The sequence below is a fragment of the Diabrotica virgifera genome, chromosome 7 (assembly GCF_917563875.1).
Source record: "Diabrotica virgifera virgifera chromosome 7, PGI_DIABVI_V3a".
Classification (NCBI taxonomy): Eukaryota; Metazoa; Arthropoda; class Insecta; order Coleoptera; family Chrysomelidae; genus Diabrotica; species Diabrotica virgifera.
The window spans coordinates 28602619-28626848 of NC_065449.1; the positions used below are offsets into that span (position 1 = coordinate 28602619).

Consider the following 24230-nt stretch of genomic DNA (forward strand, 5'->3'; position numbering starts at 1 on the left):
TTTAAAATTATAAACAATTTTTTGGCTTATAAACAAATAGAATATCTCGGGAAATATTAAACGAAATTAAATTGTGAAAACGGTATTCGAAAGAAAGTGACAGGACGCTTCTTTTAAACGAAAAAACGTTTAATTATGACGAGTGGTTCCTGAGATACAATCGGTCAAAGACCAGAATTTACGGCAAAAATATAAACAATAGGATCATAATTTTCAAACCATCACCTTTTTATTTTTGTCCTCTTTCTCCACACCAATTTTCATATCTTTAAAATACTCATAACATATATTATTATAATAAAAACTATCGATAATACGTGTGAAAATTGCCAAAAATAGCAAAATTCCAATCAAAAATTAGGTTGGAGAAAATGTAACCCTCAGGGCCGGTTGTTCGAACGCTAATCAAAAATGATCATTATCAAATATTTAATTACTGTCACAACTGTCAATCTCAACTTTGAATTGGTTGCTGAAAACATAATTATTGATTAGAATTATGAAATTAGTTAATCAATTATGTTAATAATTGTTATGTTAATTGATTAACTAATCTTATAATTATAATCAATTATATTTTCAGCAACCCAAACAAAGTTGACATTGACAGTTCTGACAGTAATTAAATATTTGATAGTGATCATTGTTGATTATCGTTCGAACAACCGGCCCTAAAAGTTTAAGATCGGTATACGTTAAAAAAAATGCATTTTCTCGGCTTCCCATGGAGCAATTTCCTTCATTCTTTTTTGTTGCCTAATAACTCGAGTAGAGCCATCGAACTAACGCATTATTAAATGTCAAACTTGCTTTTGTTTTGTTATAATAGATTAATTTATTTATAAGAAGAGAAAACTACATATTTTTTCCAGTTGTAGGCTTTTTTTTAGATAAACTTACTACAAGTGTACCTTTTAAAGTTAAAAACATAAATATTCTCATTTGAAAGCTGTATAATTATTTAAACAATTTTTATTTAAACAAATTAAAATTTTGTGTTATAATAAATAAAATAATTTATTATAAGAAAACAAAATCAAGTTTGACATTTAATAATGCGTTAGTTCGATGGTACTACTCGAATTACTTGGGAACAAAAAAAGAATGAAGGAAATTGCTCCATGAGAAGCCGAGAAAATGCATTTTTTAACGTATACCGATTTTGAACTTTGAGGGTTACATTTTCTCCAACCTAATTTTTGATTGGAATTTTGCTATTTTTGGCAATTTTCACACGTATTATCGATAGTTTTTATTATAATAATATATGTTATGAGTAATTTAAGGATATGAAAATTGGTGTGGAGAAAGACGACAAAAATAAAAAGGTGATGGTTTGAAAATTATGATCCTATTGTTTATATCTTTGCCGTAAATTCCGGTCAACTTTGACCGGTTGTATCTCAGGAACTACTCATCATAATTAAACGTTTTTTCTTTTAAAAGAAGCGTCCTGCCGCTGTTTTTTGAATACCGTTTTTATAATTTAATTTAGTTTATTATTTCCCGAGATATTCTATTTGTTTATAAGCCAAAAAATTCTTTATAATTTTAAAATATTCCTGAGGCAGCTTAAATAGTCCAATTTCAATTCCGTAAAGTACATTAGATAGGTATAGTGTCTTTTTATGAAAAAATCATAGTTATTCTTATGCATCATAATTATGGTCGTTATTATAGCGACCGTAAATTTTGAATTAACAATTCAATTGTTGCTAAACTGTTCGTTCAATTTCCATCGGCTTCTGGAATTATAATCTATACGAAAAGGGCTGTTACGTTACCAAGTCATTTAATTATTGATTAACAATTACTTATCTAAAAGTTTAGTTGAAAATTAAAGATTTTGTTGGAAAAACCCGCTTTTTACGGGAAAAGTTTTCATCGAAGTAAATCGGAAAAAACACGTCTCTATGCAGAATTTAATTGCGGTGAATTTTTATTTGAGTGTTTTTGGTGTAAAGTGAAAATCTTTGGAGTTATAGAGCAAAAATTGAAAAAAACACGATTTTCGGGCTCCATTTTGTTTATAAAAAAAGTAGCACACTATCTGTGGACTTTGCATACCTATATTATTAATATTACAATCATGAAGCTTATGATTCCAGCAATAAAATTGCTGGTAAATAACTTTTCCCAAAAATGGCCTATTCTCCCATAATCAGCCCAGACTATAAGGAAAGTTAAGTATGTACATGCAAAAGAGTGTATATGTATTTCAAAAATCTGACGATTTGAACCGGGCGTAAGGAAATGGGCGAGTCCCAAAGTTTCACAAGCAAAAGGCGAATATTTCGCGAAATGAATGACAGATCGAAAAACTAAAAAATATGTGCTCAATATTTTTTAAAAATCTATCGAATGATACCAAACACGACTTCCCACGGCGAGGGGTGGGGGTAAATTTAATATTTTAAATACGAATCCCGCGATATTTCGCGAAATGAACATCAGATCGAAAAACTGTAAAACACACTTATTCAATATTTTTGAAAAATCTATCGAATGGCACCAAACACGACCCCCCACGGGGGTGGAGTGAGGGGTTACTTTAAAATCTTAAATAGGAGCCCCTATTTTTTATTGCAGATTTGGATTCCTTACATAAAAATAAGTAACTTGTATTCAAAACATTTTTTCGAATTATGCATAGATGGCGTTATAATCGGAAAAAACGATTGTTGGAGATGGAAAATTAAATTAAAAAATGGCAAGCGCTCACTAAAATGGAAAACTTTACTTAACTTTTTTTGGTTTTAGGACCTACTCTTCACAACCCAATAGGTACCCATAAAGCTCGAGTGACTGCACATTTAGCATACTTTGCTCTCCTATTATTAGGTACATGAAAAATGACAATTAAAACAATAAAAACCGCAATTGCGTAACTCGTACAAGTGATCTATGTACTGTATTTATAAAAAGTTTATCATTTCCTTGAAATTACGTTTATATTTGTTATTAAACGATGAACTATTTATGAAATATGTGTTTTACGTTTTGGTTTAATCTATCATCACAATTTATTTTTGATGAGCATTACCCTGCTGAGCTGCCCTCCTCCCCACCTGGCAGAAATTAAAAAACAATAAGCGCTAAATTAAGAGCTATTTATGAGCTTTCATATCCCGCAAATTAAAAATTTTGAGCTCGTTACACTGGGCAGGAATTTAATATTATTTGTAGGGGGGGAGGCGCTAACTCAGCCCCCAACTACTTATGAGATTTCGAAGTGATAGTTTCGATTTTTGAGATCATCCCCTTAACTCCCAAACAACCCTTTAATTGGTTCAACTCAAGAGAAAAATGTTGAGAAAAGAATATATCTTATCGCAGATATAATTCGTATATCGTATTAATTCTAAATATAAATTTGTAAAATACGCGCATTTCGATAATTAAGCTACAAACCCTTCGCAAGAAATCCTCCCCATATTTACGGCTTAAGAGAGAATTGTAATGCGCTAATTTTGCGAGCTCATAAATTACTAAACGATATTATGTACTTAGTCGCAAAATAATTAATTTTATTCATTTTAAGTACAATTCCCTCTTAAGCCGGGAAGATGAGATTTTCTTGCGAAGGGTTTGTAGCTCGAGCTTTTAAAAGATGTGAATAGTTGAATACGTATAAGCACATAGTAGACGCCTTGTTCTGTAATTAAATCTGAATCATCTTTTCTTTTAGTTTATATTTTTATTCACTTTTGTGGGTATAAAAGCTTACTAGTTCGCTAATACATAGTTATTTATGTACCAAGTCAGTAAAGTAACTCTTTATCTAACGAGTCTGATATTATGAGAAGAGCGAGCGTAGCGAGCAAGGCGAGTAACAGGCGACTTCGATAGAGTATTTACTGACGTGGTGCATACAAAATTTTATCGCCAACATAATTTGATTGAAAAAAAACTTGGAATTTGAACCTTAAATTCGCACCTTAAAGTTGACTACGTAAGAGTTTGAGCTCTGTAATTATTTAAAAAATAATATAAAATTTATAAAAAAGAAATGAATAAAAATCTGTCGTTTATTTAACTTCTTTAAAATCTCATTATCACACCTCGCAATTTTTTAAATTGTATTATCTTCATTATTTCATAAAATTAATCAACTTTAATTTTAATATTCCATGAATGAAAAACTGAAGAATGAAGTACTGAAAGCTTGACAGCTTGGACAATGCCAAAATATATTTTATCTCCAATTTAACTTTCTACAATAATTTGATATTAGTTTTAACACTTACTTGCAATTTACAATTTAAGAACTTTTTAAATTTTAGATGTCATAATAATTTCATGACAGTGATGACAGATAACTTTTGCAAGATGGCCGCTCTCGATTTTTAATCGATAGTTATCAATACCTATTGAATAATTACTAAATCAGTAAAGTTTTAATTTACTTTATATGAATATAATTACAAAATACTACAGAATTTCACTTTTTGACATAAATTTAATTGATTATTTCATTCATAGGAGATTCTGACCAATAGAAAGCTACAGAAATCTGAATTAAATCGATAATTTTTGATAATCTCCCGTCGTTAAGTATATTACGTCAGATGCCCTTCGTTGCTACGAAAAAATACATTCAGTGACATTAATGACAATTAATGTTTTAAAAATTATAAAAGTGATGACTTTCAATCCTCAAATATTTATAAAAACTGTGTGTTTAATGGTACTTACATAAATAAATTACAATAAAATTTTGGTTTTGAACAGTTTTATTCATGAAATAATCGCAACAAATTGCACTCGACCTCTGAAATTAATATAGAATGTTTGCTCTCATGACACTTTGACATAATTTCACTCGCCTTCGGCTCGTGAAATTAAAACTGTCAAAGTGTCACTCAGGAAAAATTCAATAATTTCAGAGCTCTTGTGCAATGACTACTGATAATATCGCAAATTGTGTACAATATTTTTAATAATTAAAGTAAATAAATTTTAAGTTCACTCAAATACTCGCCATTCGATTACTGCCATCGACCAGTTACATTCAATCTTGGTTAATTTGATTAATCGCGGCAGGTAAAGTAAAATTCTTCTTTCAGTACAATAAAGTGTTACTTTACTGCCGCAAATGAGGGCAAATGTATGACTTTAGTGACGGTTGGCCATAAAGATTATTATCACGGTGAACGACAGGTCGTGAATGCAATTATAGATTCCTTTGTCGAGTATTTGACTTACGATTCATAGATGGTGCTAGTTGCATATTTTGTAATTATTTTATTACTTTTATACATTTATTACTTCTACACAGGTGCTCTGATGAGAATAAGTTGAATTCGAAATACGTATAAGCATACAGTAGACGCCCTATTCCGTAATAAAATCCGAATCATCTTTATTTTTAGTTTAAAATGTATAGGTTTGTACATTAGGGTGGAACGAAAAATTCGAAGTCATTATTTTTTATGGGGCTAGTGCGAAAAAGTTGTGTTTTGATGTATAATTAAACTGTAAAAAATCTTTTTTGTATTGGACCCTATCTTCAGGTTCCATATTAAATTTAAATTTTTGGAAATAACAAAAAAATTAAAATTTTAAAAATTTATTTTTTATCAGTTCTTTGAATCTAAATAATTGTTTTATGATACAATATACATTTTAAGATTGGTATTCTGATTTTGTGTTAAAAAACGGCATAATATTTCTGGACTGCAACCTTGAACGACTAAAGCCATCCCTTGATTCTGGTCCACAAACAGCAGCTGATGCTTCAGTTACTAACTTAACAGTTCTTTCCACGGATTTTGTATGACAAGAGCAGTTTAAGACACCTATGTTGTTGTAATTCCCAGAATCAATCATATCCCTTACATCTTCATTGGGAATATGTTTTAGCAAAGGAGGAGCCGCAGTCGTGACTTTGAATCCAGAAATAGAAATTAAGTCATTATAATCTGCAGCACTAAAATTTAATGTTGGTATTTTGAATCTCCGGATCTTTTTTTCTTTCTGACTTTCTGTAGCTTTCGGTACTCTGCGTAGTCCTAGCTCCCGTATATGTTTTCGTTCATCTTTCATCATACCGAGTAATACATTTTCGGGATGGGCAAAAGAAGCATTCCTTTGGATAACGGCATCGACAATTTTTCTTTGGTCAACTGGTAGAAATCGTGAATAATGGATCATTCGCCATAAATGTTTTGAACCATCAGAATAGCTAGGATACAGTTTTATATAAAACCAAACTGGTGCATACATTTTTTGGATGAAACTTACTAACATAATTAATTGGGGGCTGGGATATTCAGTTCCAACATACAATCGAAACAACCGATTATCAACTGTCAGCCACCTTGCGTGTGATACTTTCCCACGTTTTTAAGACTCAAATCATAAGGACATTTTCCCGCAGCAACTGCTTGACTGATTTGGTACAAGTATTTCTGATCGGTACTAAGGTCTGTTGTGTCTAATAATATTGCTAGGTTGTTTTCTGTTGCGACAAAATCGACAACAGCCTTCTCTTCACAGCGTTCCAGAAGTTTCCCTATTGGCCCTGAAAAACCAAGTGGTCCACTGGTGCGTCCATCTGTGCGTCCAACTGTTGAATTAAAGCACGTAGAGCCCGTAGAGGTAGCTCATTGCAATGAAATAAGCATACTAGCAATTGAAGTGAAGTGCCGCAGTATTTGTGACGTAGATGGTTGGACTGTAACTGTTGACAAAGGAGCAATGAATTCTTCTTCATGATCATCTGCATCAGAAGAATTTGAGTCAGACAAGCTGCTGCTTATGGAACGATTAGAGGAATCAATGGTACATGCTTTAAGAACAATTTCGTCAGTATTATATTTTTGAGAACTTGCCTTTGCCTTCATGGTTCTTTACATTTTCTTCCTTATTCCTGCAGATGCTTGCAATATCCACCGGTCCAATTGCCATTTTTCGACAGGATCGTTGATCTTGAAGACAAATTCACTTATTTTGTAATACTTTCTTGATTTTATCACAAGTACACACACACAGTTCCAGTCATGTTGCACTGGCAAGCCGCGATATTCAATAACTTTTTACACTCCTTTCGAAACTGGCAAATCTTTTCTATTTATGAATCAGATGCTTGCTGAGTTTTTGTGTATCTATCACTTAAGATTTTGATACTCTGTATAAAAATATTTTTAATCATATCTTGAATGCACTTATGCGATAATGTTGGAGTAGAAGCTTTTATTCATATTTGTTCTACTTTCGTTGCAACGGTATTCAAGACGTCGCGTCGGCCATATATGGATCTTTATTATTATTTGTCAACTTAAGTTTATTACGAATAAAGTGAAAGCACTTTAGAATGTCACACTTAGTTGGTAAAACACGATCATTGAAATTTGATCAGAGCCATATTGATTTTTTAGACAAATGTAATTTTTTTGTTTTTTCATTTTTCAAATCCAATATGGAACCTCAAGATATTTTTTTATTTCAAAATGCTCTCGCACCAATTGTTTTCATCACCTGACACAACTTTTAAACGATAGCCACAATAATTTTTCTTTTCTTTTATTTTTTTGGCCTTTTTCGTTCCACCCTATTGTACATATTATTATAAAATGTTCTAAAGTATTTGAATTGTATACCTATGTATACTACACTGTATACCTGCTAATAACCTCATCATCTTATGGCGGATGCGGTAAATTGTTAAGTTAACAAAACTATCGCACACTTATTTTTTCAGAATATATATATTGTCATAATAGATCTACATACATAGATACTTACATTGATGAGCCATTGGACAAGTTGAACAAATGGTGAATATACGCTCGCATCTCGAACTTTTTTTATCACAAGTACTGTTAAAGGTGGTTTGTACCAAGTCAGTCTTTGACTAGCAGGATCTTGTATGGTCCTGAAACAAAAGAAAAACACATTTAGTGGAAATGATAAATTTTATTGATCTCGTGAGAATTTGACTTCATGGGACTTTTCTTTCACAGTCATTTGTTTCGAGCTTCTGTCATGTGTCACATAATATTAATATATCTACGTCATACGTTATTGGTATATACCTTGACACAAACCAAAGACGTATGACGTAGATATATTAATATTATGTGACACATGACAGAAGCTCGAAACAAATGACAATCGATGAAAAGCCCTATTAACGACAACATGCAAAAATTGCATAAGAAAGCTGAAATATTCACGTTTAAAACGCATTTTATCTTTTGTCGATAGGACACTCCGATCAAAATATATCGAATTTTTACCGTCAAGTTGATACAAATTTATTCGCGCGCGTAACTGACATTCAAAATCGCCGGTCGCTACAAGCGTTGCTTTTGGACGAACGGTTCATTCTACACCAAAAGTGCTAATAAACATTGTTGTTCAAAATTATCTCAGCTAGAGGTCAAATCTTTGATGACTGGACTAGTTTTAAAAAATATTATAGGTCTGAATCCCGCATAAGAAAAAAAGTTGATTAATAGCAAGCTAAAAATTGGTTAACAGCTTAAGGATGTCTAGTCGCATAAACTGTGATATATTGGAACACTGGAACAGGGGAAGTTTTAATTGTGGAACAGGTTAAAAATTTGGAACATCAGACTACGAAAACGTCAGATGTATTTTGTCCGACAGAACTTCCAATTGATTTGTTGTCCTTTCATTAAACTCTTATACAAAAATCAGACTGGTGTCTATCACCAACTGGGCATTTTAATGAGTGAAACACGAAGAACATGTCAAATGACAGGAATCATGTTGGTTAGTAATAGCAGTCCGATTTTTGCATGAGAGTTTAATGAAAGGGTAACAAATCAATTGGAAGTTCTGTCGGACAAAATACATCTGACGTTTTCGTAGTCTGACGTTCCAAATTTTTAACCTGTTCCACAATTAAAACTTCCCCTGTTCCAGTGTTCCAACATATCAAAGTTTGTCCGACTAGATACCCTTAAGCTATTAAGAAATTTTCAGCTTGCTATTAATCAACTTTTTTTGGTACGCGGGATCCAGACCTATTAGAAATATTTTGATACAATCACAGAAAATGTATTTAGTATAGTATACCATAAGTCACATTTTATAAAATATCTGTTTGTTACATTAATGTATATTTTATAAATATCGCTACTCGATCAACAACATAGTATTTTGATAGATAATATCCATCGTAATAACATTTTTATAGGAGAAGATCTTACCTTAATCCAAGAACACCTTGTTTTTGCGGAAATATTCGCCCTTTGTACCAGTTCTTTGTACCTATGGCAGTCTTAAACCTACTTTCTTTTTCATGACGTACTTTTAAATTCACTAAGTTAGCAGTTTTTGATTCTAGCATTTTGAGAAAATATTCAAGACTGATAATATAAATGAGTATTAATTATTATCACACGATGTTATTATAAATAATTTCATCATTATTGCCATCGATGATTTGGTAGTGTTATCGTATTTTTAAATATTACATAATTAAGAAAATCAAGTGAATTGCACATTTAATTACCGTCTAAATAAAAAACGTTTGTATGTTTATCAAAAGTTTATTGATCCATGATTAGTTTACAAAAAGTTCTCGAAAAACGACGATCTTTCAGCAACAATGAGATATTCAGACTCTGCATGTGATGGCTATTAGAATATACCTGCATTTTTCTTCTGAATCGGTAATTATTATTTCCAATATTTCATTTATTTACATGTATTATCTATTTATCACTTTATTTATTAAAATAATTAACTGTTCTGTTATGTTACTTGATATATATGTATGTTCCTTTGTTTCTTCTTCTCGACTTGTTGGTATTGACTTTTTTGGGTTTGACTGCTGTTAATATTATGGTCAATATCAATACTGTCAACGTCTACACCCTTAGAGCTTCTACAATCAGTTACGGATCTAATATAATTATAAATCCGTAACTCCGTCAAATAAATCATTAACATACGCGGCTAATGGCTTATGTCTACGGTCAAAAAACGACCTCACCACATAACTTCATGGTTTATTTGATTTGCAGATTTTCCGTCTGTAACAATCCATATTACTTTTAGTTCTGTAGTCAAATTCCGTATTAATTATATTCAGTAAGAGAATTATCGAATGAAAAAATGTTCCAAATGAGTACACTCAAAGTTTTTGAAATACACTAATCACAAAAAGTATGGCATAATTTTTGAAACAGAAAAAAGTTTAAAATATTTTTTAATCTTTAGCAGAATGTTTTAATACTAGTCTATCGTCTCCTTTAGGTGTCTACAAACCCATAACATTTCACGTTGAAGCGTGTCTCTGCCCAAAAAAATTAGTACCTAAACAAAACGTTGTCAAAGGAGAATAATATTATTTATTTTTGACATTTGTGTTCGAGAATTTGATCTGTGCACTATGTCTGCTTGTGTTTTCAATGAGGAGCTGCGTTCTTACAAAAAATGAATAATATAACGTCAGAACAAGCAGCCCAAATTGTAGGTTTAATTGGAGATGGACAAACGCAGCCGTATCTTGCTGATGTTATGGGAATCCACTAATCTAGCGTTTCAAGAGCTTTAAGCAGGTATAAAGAAAGTGGACGATACACAAGAACACCAGTTCCAGGATATCCCAGGTGCCCAAACCCCACAGATGAACGTTATTTGCATCTGCAGACTTTGCGTAGGGGAGAGCGGGTACAATTGTAACATTTTTTACTTGTAATTTTTTATTTAAAAATGGGTTCCATATAAGTGGGATATAAAAATAGGGGAATATAGGTTGAACATTTAACTTCAATTTCCAATTTTACTGTATAAGTTTTATTAATTAGGTAACTAGAAAAATGCATCAGTTTAACTTAACAACAAGTGCTACATCTGTACCCATTAGAGGGACAGTTGTAACACATAAAGGGGACAAATGTAACAAGGACAAGATCATCGAATTTTATCCAACTTATTCCCAAAATAAGTAGGTATTTATAAACAAGTGTCTTGTAAACCAATAAAGAATTAAATACAGTAAAACCTCGATATAACGGACTAATTGGGGGGACGGTATGTCCGTTAAAGCAGAAAGTCCGTTATATAAAAATATGTTTAAAATCAATCAAATTTGTTTTTTGAAAATATATGCCGTAGTACTTTAGATACAGTGTACAAGTCACTAAGTTAAGAGAGGAATTAAGTTTTGTTTGGTACTTTTTTACTTCTCGACTTCATCTCAAAACTTTTTACAATATACTCGTTTGGTTGCCAAAATTATTCACTGATCCATGCGGTGAATAAGCTATGTATTTTTTGGAAAAAGCGATTCAATTAAAGTTACCATCTTCTGATTGAAGAATATTTTCAGGGGGATAAGCAGGAGTGTTGTCTAAAATCAATAAACAATTCACCTCTTTCGGCCGTATTTCCAGTCTCTTCTCTTGAAATTTTCTCACTGCAGTTACAAATTCTTAAAAAAAACAATTTTTGAAAATATCTGTGGTGAACCATGCCTTATTAGAGCGATAATATGAAACGGGCAGATGATGCATTATATCTTTGACAACTCTACATAGATTTACGAGATTTACCAATCATTATAACAGTCAATCGGCTTGAGTACAAACTAGTGCCGCGATCCTTTCCTTGCTAATTTTTCTTCCAGAATTCGATTTTTCATATTTTTTGCATTCAAATTTTTTTTTCATTCGATTGGATATTTTGTCCGTTATATCCGAAGTCCGTTAAATAGAGGTCCGTTCTATCGAGGTTTTACTGTATTATATAAAGACCTACTTACTACTACCTAAGTGTACATATAAATCAAAAATGTATTCCAAAACATACACACACATATACAATATATACATATATATTACATATAAATATATTTATATGTAATATATTACCATATTGTATATATTTATAGATATACATTGTGATACAAACATTCTATGCAGATATAATTGTATGCAGGTATATACGGGTATGGGTAATACACGTTACAATTGTAACCGTTGCTAGTGTTACAATTGTACCACAACGACATGCCAATGGTTTGTCAGAATTTTATAACACATCACGAAAAATCTAATCTCAATTTAATAAGTATATTAATAAATGTATAATATGAGTCAATTCTTATGACACCCTTTCTAAAAATTAACTCTAAAACTAGAGCGATTATCCAAAAAATACAAAATTTAATTAATATTACTCACCAGGCGTAAAAACCAATATTTTCATCTAACAACGTAATTACCTCACTTAACATCGCCAAACTACGGTCAACATTCAATCACTAAACACTTTCTCACATGCAGCGTTGCCAGCTCTATTCGACCAAAAACAAGATGTTTATAAGCAATGTTATATTTGTACCGCGTTACAGTTGTACCCGCTCTCCCCTACACATCATATTACAGCTAGACAACTGCGAAATGACCTTTCTACAGACCGTAATGTTCGAATAAGTACCAATTGGGTGAGAAACAGATTAAGGGAATTTGGAATCAGAACCAGAATGGTCCACTGCAGTGTTTTGCAAGTTTTGCACCAGAACATGTCGATTGGGATATTAACTACTGGACTAATATTCTTTTTACTGATGAGCCAAGATTTGCACTTTGTGGATCCGACAGTGCAAATTGTATGTCAGTAAAAAAGAACCATCCCACATCTCCACCGAATCGGAGCAACGGAGTCTTCGTTGCTCTGTTCGAGCATCTGTCAATTCTGTTTCTGTATTCCAACAGGATGAAATTTGCGTGTTACACCGTTAATATTCTGTCTTATTCGCTGTCGTTATTTTTTTGACACGACAATGTATTTAGTTTTTTCTTCGTTTATTTTCAGACCGACGTTTAGTATTGCTTCTTCAAAGTTCGAAGCTATATCCTTAACTTCCAGTGTTTTCTTTTTTATTATGCATAGTCATTGATAAATCTGGCTATCTTCTTTTTAATGAGTACTGAACACTGCATAGATGTACTCGTTATACTTATCTATCTGTTCACTTACTCTGCCTTTCTGTGTAGCTTCACTAAGAACTGTCAATTTAAGACAATAATTTGCACATTAAAAAAATACCGTAAAAGAGCTTATAAATAAAAACATATTAAGAACCAAGTAAACAAATTAGTATTTACATTTAAAACAAGCTTAACAATTGATATAAAACTCCAACCGGATTTAGAAATGCTCATCTTCAAATAAGAATCCTTCACATTTTCCCTAGACCTTCACCGACTAAATACTTATCGGTGTATTAACGGATCTAGTCACTACATAATTAAATAATGTTATGCAAAAAATCAAATCTAACAAAAATCAGTGATTCAAAGATCGTCCAAAATCGAGGATTTTATTAGATTTTCAAGTAATTCACTAGAAAAACCTTCAAAAATTGCCTTGAACTAGTCAGTATGCAATCATTAGGTAACGTCACTCAACGATAAGCATCGAGACAGAGCCGGCTGCAAATCTGCATATTATTGTATAAAAAAAGACTATACAGGGTGTTTGGTAACGAATGGGCCATATCTTAACCTTAGATTTCTGAGCTTAAAATAAGTCGATTTAAGCTAACTTACTTTACTACGAAAGTTGATAGTAAAAAATAGGGGCTCCTATTTAAGATTTTAAAGTAACCCCCCACCCCACCTCCGTGTGGGGTCGTATTTGGTATCATTCGATAGATTTTAAAAAAATATTGAACACGTATTTTTTATTTTTGGATCTGACGTTCATTTCGCGAATTATTCGCTTTTTTTGTGAAACTTTGTGACTCGCCCATTTCCTAACGCCCCGCTAAATCGTCAGATTTTTGAAATATAGTACTGTTTTGCATGTACTTAATTTACCTTACTTAATCTGACGATTTCGAGTTTTTCTAAGGATAGATATTAACGATCCTGTATTAAGAGCCAATATATGGTAGAGGGACATTTACATGGTACAAGGTTTCTCCCCATGTGATAATCTGACGCGCTCGAGTACCTACAAAAATCTCCGCTTGGGCTCCCCTACCATAACTACAATGATATTATGCAAAAAATTATTTTGCATCACTGATTTAAAATGCGTTTATGTCGAAAACGGTTGAGTTTAGCGAGTTGAATGTATTATACCTTTTTTAAGTAAAAATAATAGGGCGGGGAATAAAAATTTTGATTCAAAAATATATAGAGTGGGTAATAAAAAAAATTGAACATATTAAATGAGCGCCTGAAAGACTTATGTGGCGCCCTCTGGATAATACATAATTTTTGGTGGCGAATTTAGATTTCTTGTCCCAAAAAAACTCCGCTTACCAAATTTCGTGTTGTCCACGCCTGTCAGGAAATATTCAAGAATAAATAAAATAAAAGTTTAACTTTGACACCCTGTATTTCGGATATTATCAACTTTCGTACTAAAGTAAGTTAGTTTAAATCAACCTATTTCAACATCAGGAATAGCGCCTACCTTTGGATTGAAAGGTCCGAATGGTCGCGAGTTCGAATCACATCAGGGTCAGGAATTTTTCGTTTATTATAAATTAATAAATGAAGATAGTTTCTGCCCTTGCGGGATCGGTACTCACCGGAGGGACCGCAGACGTTCGAATACAATTAGAGTCCCTTTGTAAAGACAATGACGTCGACTTTTCAAAGTAACAAGACACTCACTCAACACACACAGTACACATGACACTAAGTACCTCATGTGGTGACTGGCTGAATGACATAAAGTCCATGCCATTAAAAAAAACTCAGGAATCTAAGGATAAGCTATGGCCCATTTGTTACCACACACCCTTTATATTGGGCAATTCTTAAAATTTTGGTAATTCTATCTTTGAGGCATATTCAAAAAATTTTGTGGGTAAGTCATTTTTAACATGTGTAAGAATTAAAAAACCAAAGGGTACAGGTACATTTAAAAAAAAAAAGGTTTATCTACTCTATGTTATATTGTGTATAAGTTTTTAGTTTGTGAAAACTGTCATTATAGATAGCAGTGCGTGAAGTATTTAAAGTGTGCGTGAAGTAACAATGTATTTTAAATGGGATTTACTTTTTCGCACTGTTTTTAACTTTCGCGTTGTCATGGTGACAATCCTTAACTTTCGCGTTGTCATGGTGATGACAATATGAGCAATGAATTACCACGGTTATTAGAATTTATTACGGTTGCCTTGACCGACGGTGGTGGGGAGACTTATATTTTTGACTTTACGTCACAAGAGTACACAATCCCATATTTTTAAATGATTTTCGATCATTGAATGTGTGTTATTGTGTATATATGTGTATGATTTGTGTTATTATTAAATAATAAGACAAATAATACACATTTTATCTTATATCGGGTGGTGAATCGTAAAACGGGCCATAGGAAACTCAATGTAAAATTCTAAATTGTTGAATTCCTGCTTCCCTAATTATTTTACATCAAAAGTCATGAGAGAATACTTGTAGAGAATTAAAATCTGTATTAAAATCAGAAGTTAAAATTGTTCTACGATTTAAATGCATTCCAAAATTTTGAAAAATATGATACATTTGCCACAATAGGTATGCGTGTAAAAGTTAGGCCACACGTTACTATTTAACTGACAGTGCTCACACCATTGACTGAATAAAAAATCTTTATTATTAATACTTTCTCCGCAACTGAGGGTATCTTATCATCTGTATTGTTTTTAAATAATAAATGATAAAATAAAAATATTGACAGTTCAAAAATGTGAACATTATTGCATTGTGTGCGGCCTAATTTTGGACTGAAAAACTGAAATGTATTACATTTTTACAAAATTTTGGAATAGGTATGTTTAATTCGTAGACCAACTTTAACAGTTGTTTTCAATACAGATTTCAATCGTCTACAAATAGTTTGTAATGTCTTTTGATGTAAAATAATTAGGGAAGCTGGAATTCAACAGTTTAGAATTTTACATTGAGTTAATGCAAAATTTTGACGCATGTCAAAATTCTCAATGTGTTTTAATTGTATTCATTTTTTTCGAATCCTGAGAAAACTAATAAATATTTTAAAAAAATTTAAACTCAGAATGAAAGACTAAATTATTACCGAGGGCCGAAGTCCCTGAAAACTTCTATAATGTTTATTTTAATAAGTTACAGGGCTGAAATTAAAAGAAAAGTGTGATATTTAATTTAAAATATTTCATTCAATAGAAACTGCTTGTTTATTCTAAGGGGCTTTCCGCCCTCGGTAATAATGTAATCTTTCATCCTGCGTTTAAATTTTTCTAAAATACTTAGTTTTCTCAGGATTCGAAAAAAATCATATTACGATTCAAATGACAGTACACTCTCGTGACGTAATCGCACCCTTAATGTTCATTGGTTAGTCGATCTAGGCAACCATAGTAATGTCTAAGAACCGTGATGAATTACAACAAAAGTTTTGACAGTTTTGTGGTTTGAAAGTAGGTAGTTAGAATTTTTAAATGTCAAAGGTCTAAAAATTGTAGAATAGAAATAAATTCCAGTGACGAAGAGTTACAGCTTTTTTTATTTGTTTATTGTAGATAAAATATTGTATGAAACTGTGCGTGAAGTACTTTATGCGAACTTACGCGATTTATAGCACTCGCTCCGTGGTCGCTCGTGCTCTAAAAATCGCGTGCGTTCGGAAAAAGCATACTTCACGAACTGTTTCATAAATAACTATTTTTTATTTGTTCAGTGTAATAAAAGAGCAGCCAGAAATTTTGGAGGTCACTCGATTATGATATGGGGAGACATCTGCTTTGTAGATCATGCAAAATAACAGTGTTTTGTAGGGGTTCCTGACAGCTGATAGGTAGAGAGGTTCTTGAAGAAAATACCGTGCCTTTTGTTCCAATTATTGGAGATAATTTCATTCTTATTCAAGACAACGCTCGTCCGCACGTTGCTAGAATAACAATGCAATATCTTCAAGAGGTTGGTATTTAAGTTCTCGATTTGCCAGCAGTCAGCCCAGACCTAAACCCAATTGAACATGTTTGGGACTAGCTAAAAAGACGCATAAGAGCCCGTATAAGATGTGCTAATACCAGGTACTAAAATGTTAAATTTGTCCTTGAAATTCCTTATTTCATAGATTTGTTTTTTTTTCATTTTTCTTGAATAATTGTTATTTTCATTTTTTTTGGCCTCTTCGTCTACGATTTTTCTGTTTACTGGATTAAGAATAAACCACTGTAAAATATTTGTACGTTTCATTCCCTGACATTTCCAAATACATTTAGGAGATACTAATCAAAACTTCTAGACTTAATACATTTATGCACTACTTTTTGCGACGAGTGTATAATGTATGATCATTTTTTTTTTCTATAAAACGTCACTACAATGTTTTGTCAGGAAGGTATCATCATTGTATACGTTGTTTTTTTTTTTAAAACGCATTCTTGCACTTGCATGTCATTACGTGAATATAATAGCATAATGCAAATCAATTCAATAAATAGGTCGGTGTACTTAGTCCTGTCGCCAGGGGGGGTACAACGGCCTCGTTAATTCAGATGGACTTACTCAAGTTTTTTTTATGTATTTTGACCCGTAGAACACGAATTTTTTGGGTAACAGTTGATCCGGATGTCGATAAGATTGTTATAGACCAAGAACTTGAGGAATCAAATAACAGCGATTTTTGGCAAAACAAAACAATATTTTGTATTTTTTGGGCCATTTTAAGTAAAAAATATTTCTACAAGTTTTTTCGTAGGATGCACAGTTTTCGAGATAAACGCGGTTGAACTTTAAAAAAATCGAAAAATTGCAATTTTTGAACCCGAATAACTTTTGATTAAAAAATAAAATAGCAAGTCTGCTTACCGCATTTGAAAGTTTAAGTCAAATTATATCGGTTTTGATTATTTGCATTGGTAAAAATTTATTTTTTTATTGTTTAACAAAGCTATAAACACGTAGGGTTTCCCGTGCTTTTACATGCGTTTTAACGCATGTAACGTAGAAATAGTCTTGATTGCACTAGTACCTATTCTACCTACTCGTTCGATTTTAAATGAGAAATCATAGAAACATCACTCACGCACTAGTTGTTTGTAGCTTTGTTTAACAGTAACACAATAAATTTTTAGCAATGCAAATAATCAAAACCGACATAATTTGACTTGAACTTTCAAAGGCGCTAAGCAGAATTGCTGTTTTACTTTTTAATCAAAAGTTATTCGGGTTTAAAAATTGCAGTTTTTCGATTTTTTGAAAGTTCAACCGCGTTTATCTCGAAAACTGTGCATCCTACTAAAAAACTTGTAGAAATATTTTTTGCTTAAAATGACCCAAAAAATACAAAATATTGTTTTGTTTTGCCAAAAATCGCTGTTATTTGATTCCTCAAGTTCTTGGTCTATAACAATCTTATCGACATCCGGATCAACTGTTACCCAAAAAATTCGTGTTCTACGGGTCAAAATACATAAAAAAAACTTATGTAAGTCCATCTGAATTAACGAGGCCGTTGTACCCCCCCTGGCGACAGGACTAACTGTATCAACTTAAAATCGTGAATTTTTTATGAATCCATTACCATCCATTACTATTAAAATCATGGCCGATCGATCGTATTTTACACATTTGAAAAGCTTTTAAAATGTATTAACGGAAACAAAAAGGACAATCTGGCGAACGTAATAACCAAACTTAACAGAATTGATAGTATACTAGACAGCACCACAATAAAATATATTAGTAGTAGATGAACAAAAAACAAGACATGTGAATTGATTGACAAAAAATTCCCCCTTTACATTTTTCAATGTTCAGAAAGCCTGTGGCGATGCTAGGATGCCAGACTGTCGAAGAAACTACAGAACATCGGCTTGTCTATTCCATTTTTCAAACTCCTCTTAAAATCCCACAGCAGGAGTATCCCAAGGTTACATTCTGGCACCCATAATGTACACAATTTACAACAACGAGCTCCCTAACCCTAGAAACACCTACACCATTACCCTACTTTACACACCGTAACAACAGCACGAGATACAGAAGTCAACGCAAACACTGCTCAAAATCACCCGAATGATATCGATAGGTGGTGCGTAAGATAGAGAGTAAAAATCCACAAGGAAAAAGTTTTCCTGTAGTTGGCTGTATACCATGTAATACAAAAAAACAAAATCCTTTATAAAAGGTATATATTTAAAATCCCTAAAAAGGGCTACATCACAGAACTAGTTTTCCATTGGTTGACCAATCATCATCAGTGCTTACCTACAATGAATATAACCTGGTAAAATAATGCAAAGATTTCGAAATTTTGGCTACGATTAAGAAGAGTTGTAGGTTATACTCACGTGAAGTTTACATGCTAACCACCAAGATATAGTTTTACAAAAATATGTGGGTCAAAGCCCTTTACAAGTAATCCGTCAAGGAAACATCGGTTAAAAATGTTATCTTAAGCATGGATGTTTAAAATATTTATTAATACGCCCCCCGTAACATCTGAGCTATGGTTTTACTTGTTCACATGGTGACAGTATGGCAGTAAGTGACAATGAAATGGATGGAAACTCCTGAACGATGACATGACAGAAGTGACAGTTCCACAGGAAGTTGAAAAATTAACCTGTTATATTTAAAGACTATGGTGTACAGCTAGTTAAAATAAGAAATTATGTAACAACACTCACTCCATTGTGAAAAATAATCATTTAAAATACAATAAACTAGATGTTGTAGTTAAAAATGTATTCACGTATATTGTCAGTGGAGGTGGTTAGGCAAACCACATTACACAAATGTTTGTATTCGAAAACTAAAGTCAGTAATCAAATCTTATTGTCAAAAGACCTAAGATTTAAAAAAGCAATTTTGTGTTGATTTAAAGTTATCGAATTTATTTAACTTATTGGTAGCTGTTGGAATTTGTGTAAGTTTAAAAAGAGGTCACAATGGGGGTGACTGAGGTGTAAAAATGTCTTAAATAATCTAGGGGGATGTATCATTAAGAAAGCACAAGCTCAAACTTAGGCTACTAATTCCTAAAGACCCCGCAGGCTGCCCGGATCCCTAAGGGTCTAAAAACCAAACCGTCGTTTCTTTCTGGGTCCCGTTCATGTTCCATTCTCATTAATTTCCTCATAGACATTTCATACCCATCCCCTCTTCCCCCCCCTACTGTCATTTTCATCTTATGACATTATTTTACCAGGTTATATTCCTTTCAGGTAAGCACTGATGATGATTGGTCAACCAATCGAAAACTAGTTCTGTGATGTAGCCCTTTTTAGGGATTTTAAATACGTATATACCTTTTATAAAGGATTTTATTGTTTTTTTTTATAGAGTAACACCTCTCTCTCTTGTCGTCTCCCCATTACTGAGGATCGTATTTCCTTCAATATTCCTAACAAATTTTCACCATTGGTCTCTATCTTCAACTGCTCTAAGTGTTTTGCAGAATGCTAAATTCTGAATTTGATCGGACAATATCATTGGTGACTGTCCTCTTGGTCTTCTCCCTGGAACGTTTCCAGAAACAATTAATCTCTCTAAATTATCGTCAGCTCTGCGAACCACGTGAGCAAAGAATTCGCTGCAGATATGTGGACAGCCTTTTTTAATGTCAAGTTGGTTAACAATGGAAACATTAAATTTGTTCGACGAGTGTACAAAGTACTTGCGCAGCATTCTTCTCCAATATCACACTAAAAGGCATCATTTTTTCACGTTCTTTTTCGCGAAGAGTTTTTGCCCGATCTAGAAATACTGATAATACAAGTACACTCACCAATCTCATCTTAATTTATTGAGAGATAGATCTGTTTTCCAAACTTTAATTAGGCAACTTATCCCGACATTGTCCACTGTTCTTCCCTAAGTTCTTGCCACTTCTCGCTGTCTTTTTTATCCAGTTTACAGAAATTATATCTATGTCCATCTACTGGGTGGCCTGCCTCTACTTCTGAACGCTTTGTATCTCGGACGCCATTCTTACTTGCCCACCGCTCATCCGTTATTCTACCCACATGCCCGGCAAAATTCCATTTTAGATGCAAAATCGCCTCAACAGCGTCTCCAACCCCCTTATTGTTCCCTGATCACTTTATTTGGTTTAAATATAATTTAACTGATTCCCAGCATTGATATAATTCTATATCTCTCTCTTTCATCAAATCCATTATATGTATTTTCTACATATTCTTTTTTGTCATAGCGACTGTTTCAGCACCATAGGGTAAGACAGGGACAAGACAGTATACAAGAATGGGGATAAACGCATATGCTCTAATTATAGAGGAATAACTGTTACCAACTCAGTAGGGAGGTTGTACGGTCGAATAATAAAAAAAATAATAGAATCAGAATACGAAGACATGGAAGAACAAAGTGGATTTCGTGCAGGAAGATCGTGCACTGATAATATATTCGTTCTGCGGCACCTATTGTTTGTAGATTTGGAGAAGGCACACGATACGGTACCTTTAAAAAAACTGTTTCAAACATTGACCAAGGTAGGTCTCAGTAGAGAGTATGTGGATGCTATCGCAAGTATATACAAAAATGCAAGAAGTGCCGTTAAAGAAGGAAACTTTATATCCTAATCATTCCATATATCAAACGGGCTTAAACAAGGATGTTGTCTGTCTCCGACTTTATTTAAAATATATATTCAATCATCGCTAGAGCAGTGGAGGAAACAAGTATCCGGAATGGGAATAAACATAGGCAGTGGTAAATGTCTAACAACTTTGTTTTTTGCAGATGATCAGGTAGTCGTAGCGAATGATGAGGAAGCCATGGACTACATGTTAAGAAAACTAAAGAAAGAATATGAAAAATGGGGCCTCAATATGAATATGTCAAAGACAGAATATCTTAAAATAGGGGATGATGAAGAAGATCGAGAGTTAGAAATTAGAACCACAAAAACATGTAATGAATATAAATATCTCGGATCTATGTATAATATCTAAAGAAGGCACTACCAAAAGAGACATCGAAAAGAGAACGCAGCAGGGCAAAAAAAGCGGTAAACAAACATTCTAAGCTCTCTACTGTGGTCTAAAGATATAAGACAAAAAACGAAATTGACAATCTATCGTACCTTGGTAGAGCCTATTATGACTTATGGGGCAGAAGTTTGGCAGATGATGAAAAAAGATAGAAAAAGAATAGAAGTAGCAGAAATGGATTATCTAAGGAGAGCGGGTGGTAAATCTAAAAAAGATCACATTAGGAATGAAGATATTGGAAGGAGGACACATACTGTATATTCCAGTGTAGATAGAATTGAAACTAGACAACTAGTGTGGTATGGTCACGTGAAACGAATGAATGAAGATAGATGGCCAAAGAAAGCTTTAAATTACATACCACACCAAAGAAGAAGAAGGGGAAGACCTTCAGTTGCCTGGGAAAAAATGTGCGGCACATAATGATAGAGCCACCAAAGAAGACGAATGGAAGGACAGAAAACGATGGCGGTCGAAATGCGAGAAGCGGCAGAGGCTGTAGGAACCTCGCTTATAGATAGATAGATGAAGAAATCACGTAAAGATTATTACAGAAAACTGTATCTTCATTGTCTATCACAGCCACATTAACTTTTTTTCATTTAAGCTTTCATTTACAGATTCGACGTAAACATTAATGCGTACAATATTGCTGTTCATTAAAGACTGTTAATTGCTGTTACTGTTAATTAGTTTCTAGACAAATCTAAGAATGGAATGGTATTATATATTATAACTATGAAAAAGAGAAATAAACGAGTGAAATTTCAAGTTGTATACGTAAACAATTAACACTAATTAAATACGATCATAACCTGAATTTATGGGCGAAAATGAAAGTTTTATATCAGGACCGTTCTCTTCTTTTTAGGGGGCCCTTTTTAGTACGTTCGTTAATGGTAAAATATTGCAAGACCTCTAAATTCTAAAGAACCGCTCCGATTTAGAAGAAATTTTGCAAATAAGCTCATCTTATCCTTCTCTTCAAAAGTGATATGACTACAATGTGTGCTTTTTATTTTTAAGGGGTGAAAACTACCCTTTTTTACCAAAAATTAAAAACAGACGATATAAGCGTTATTTAAATCTAAATTATGTGTAGGTACGTTAAATATAGGAATTTGTTTGTTTCTCATATTGAAATGTATTTTATAGTTTGTAGAAACTATTTTTAAACCCTTAAAAACTACCCTCTAAATAAGAATTTGTATAAAAAATATTTTGTAACTTTAAATTAGGTAATGATGTATTTTGTAGTGATCTAAACTTTATTTTATGTTTGCAATTTAGTTTATTAAGTATTTAATATTTTCAACTCTTATAAATTACCCCTACAAATAGACTTATTAGATCATTCACTCACGGTAAAATATTGCAAAACCTGTGAATTTTAAACAATCGCTTGGGTTAACATGAAATTTGGCATTCACATAGCTAATAAGTTAAGGAAAAAAAGTGATATAGTACCGATGTGTACTTTTGCCCTGTGGGTGAGTTTCACCCCTTCTCGGGGGTGAAAAAATATAGGTCCAAAATAAGTCCGGAAATGGATAAACTGACTAATTCTAAGCAACTTTTGTTCTATAAAGATTTTTCACTAAGTCAATACTTTACGAGTTATTTGCGAGTGAATATGTTCATTTTTCAACAAAAGAACCACGTTGTTGGACGGTTTTCCGCAAATAACTCAAAAAGTAAGTATTTTTTCGAAAAAATATTCCGAGCAAAAATATAGATTATGAAAAACTGAAAAAATCTGTGTATGTATGAAGTTTGGAGACCTAGTAGAACCAGAGTCGTAGCTATGAAGTTCCAAGATACGGGGTGTTGAGATTTCTCTTACAAAGTGAAGATTTATTGATTGCTCTAAAACCGGTTGAGATATGCAAATGAAATTTGGTGGGTTTTAAAATGTAGTTATTACGCATTTACTGACAGACTTACTATTAAGAATTTTATATTCACCATTGGCGCGCATACGGGTACTATTCTGAATTAAAAAAATTAGTACGCCACTGAGGTATTTCAAATTAAAAAGCATTTTTCAGTTACTGATAAAAAAAATAAAATACTTATATCAACGCTTAAAAAGTATTCGACATAAGTTTCAATATGGTTTTTTAACGATAACTTCTGTAATTTTCAAGATATTTCATTGTTTCAAAGCTTATTTTGTGGGGAATTGTAAGTGCTAAAAGTATTCAGAAGCTGGACTTTCTGGAGGTCTTTGATTTTTAAAGCATGCGATTCAAAGAGCTTAGAAAACTGCTTCTCACACTTACGTGCAAACTTAAAATATAAATATCTC

At 32.7% G+C, this 24230-nt stretch overlaps 1 protein-coding gene across 8 annotated transcripts in view; it reads right to left on the bottom strand.

The window, feature by feature from the left end:
* The window catches only part of LOC114330604 (NAD kinase), a 214517-nt gene that overhangs the window by 33253 nt on the left and 157034 nt on the right, over positions 1-24230 (bottom strand). For 7 of the 8 annotated variants that reach the window (XR_007699462.1, XM_028280004.2, XM_028280002.2 and 4 more), the window contains one exon: positions 7747-7876. Coding sequence is in view for 7 of the 8 variants with exons in the window: in XM_028280004.2 (XP_028135805.1) it covers positions 7747-7876 (130 nt within the window). In the remaining variant the exon portion in view is untranslated. Of the gene's footprint in view, positions 1-7746; positions 7877-9179; positions 9351-24230 lie in introns of those variants that run through there. The other variant, XM_028280007.2, reaches the window with a different exon arrangement.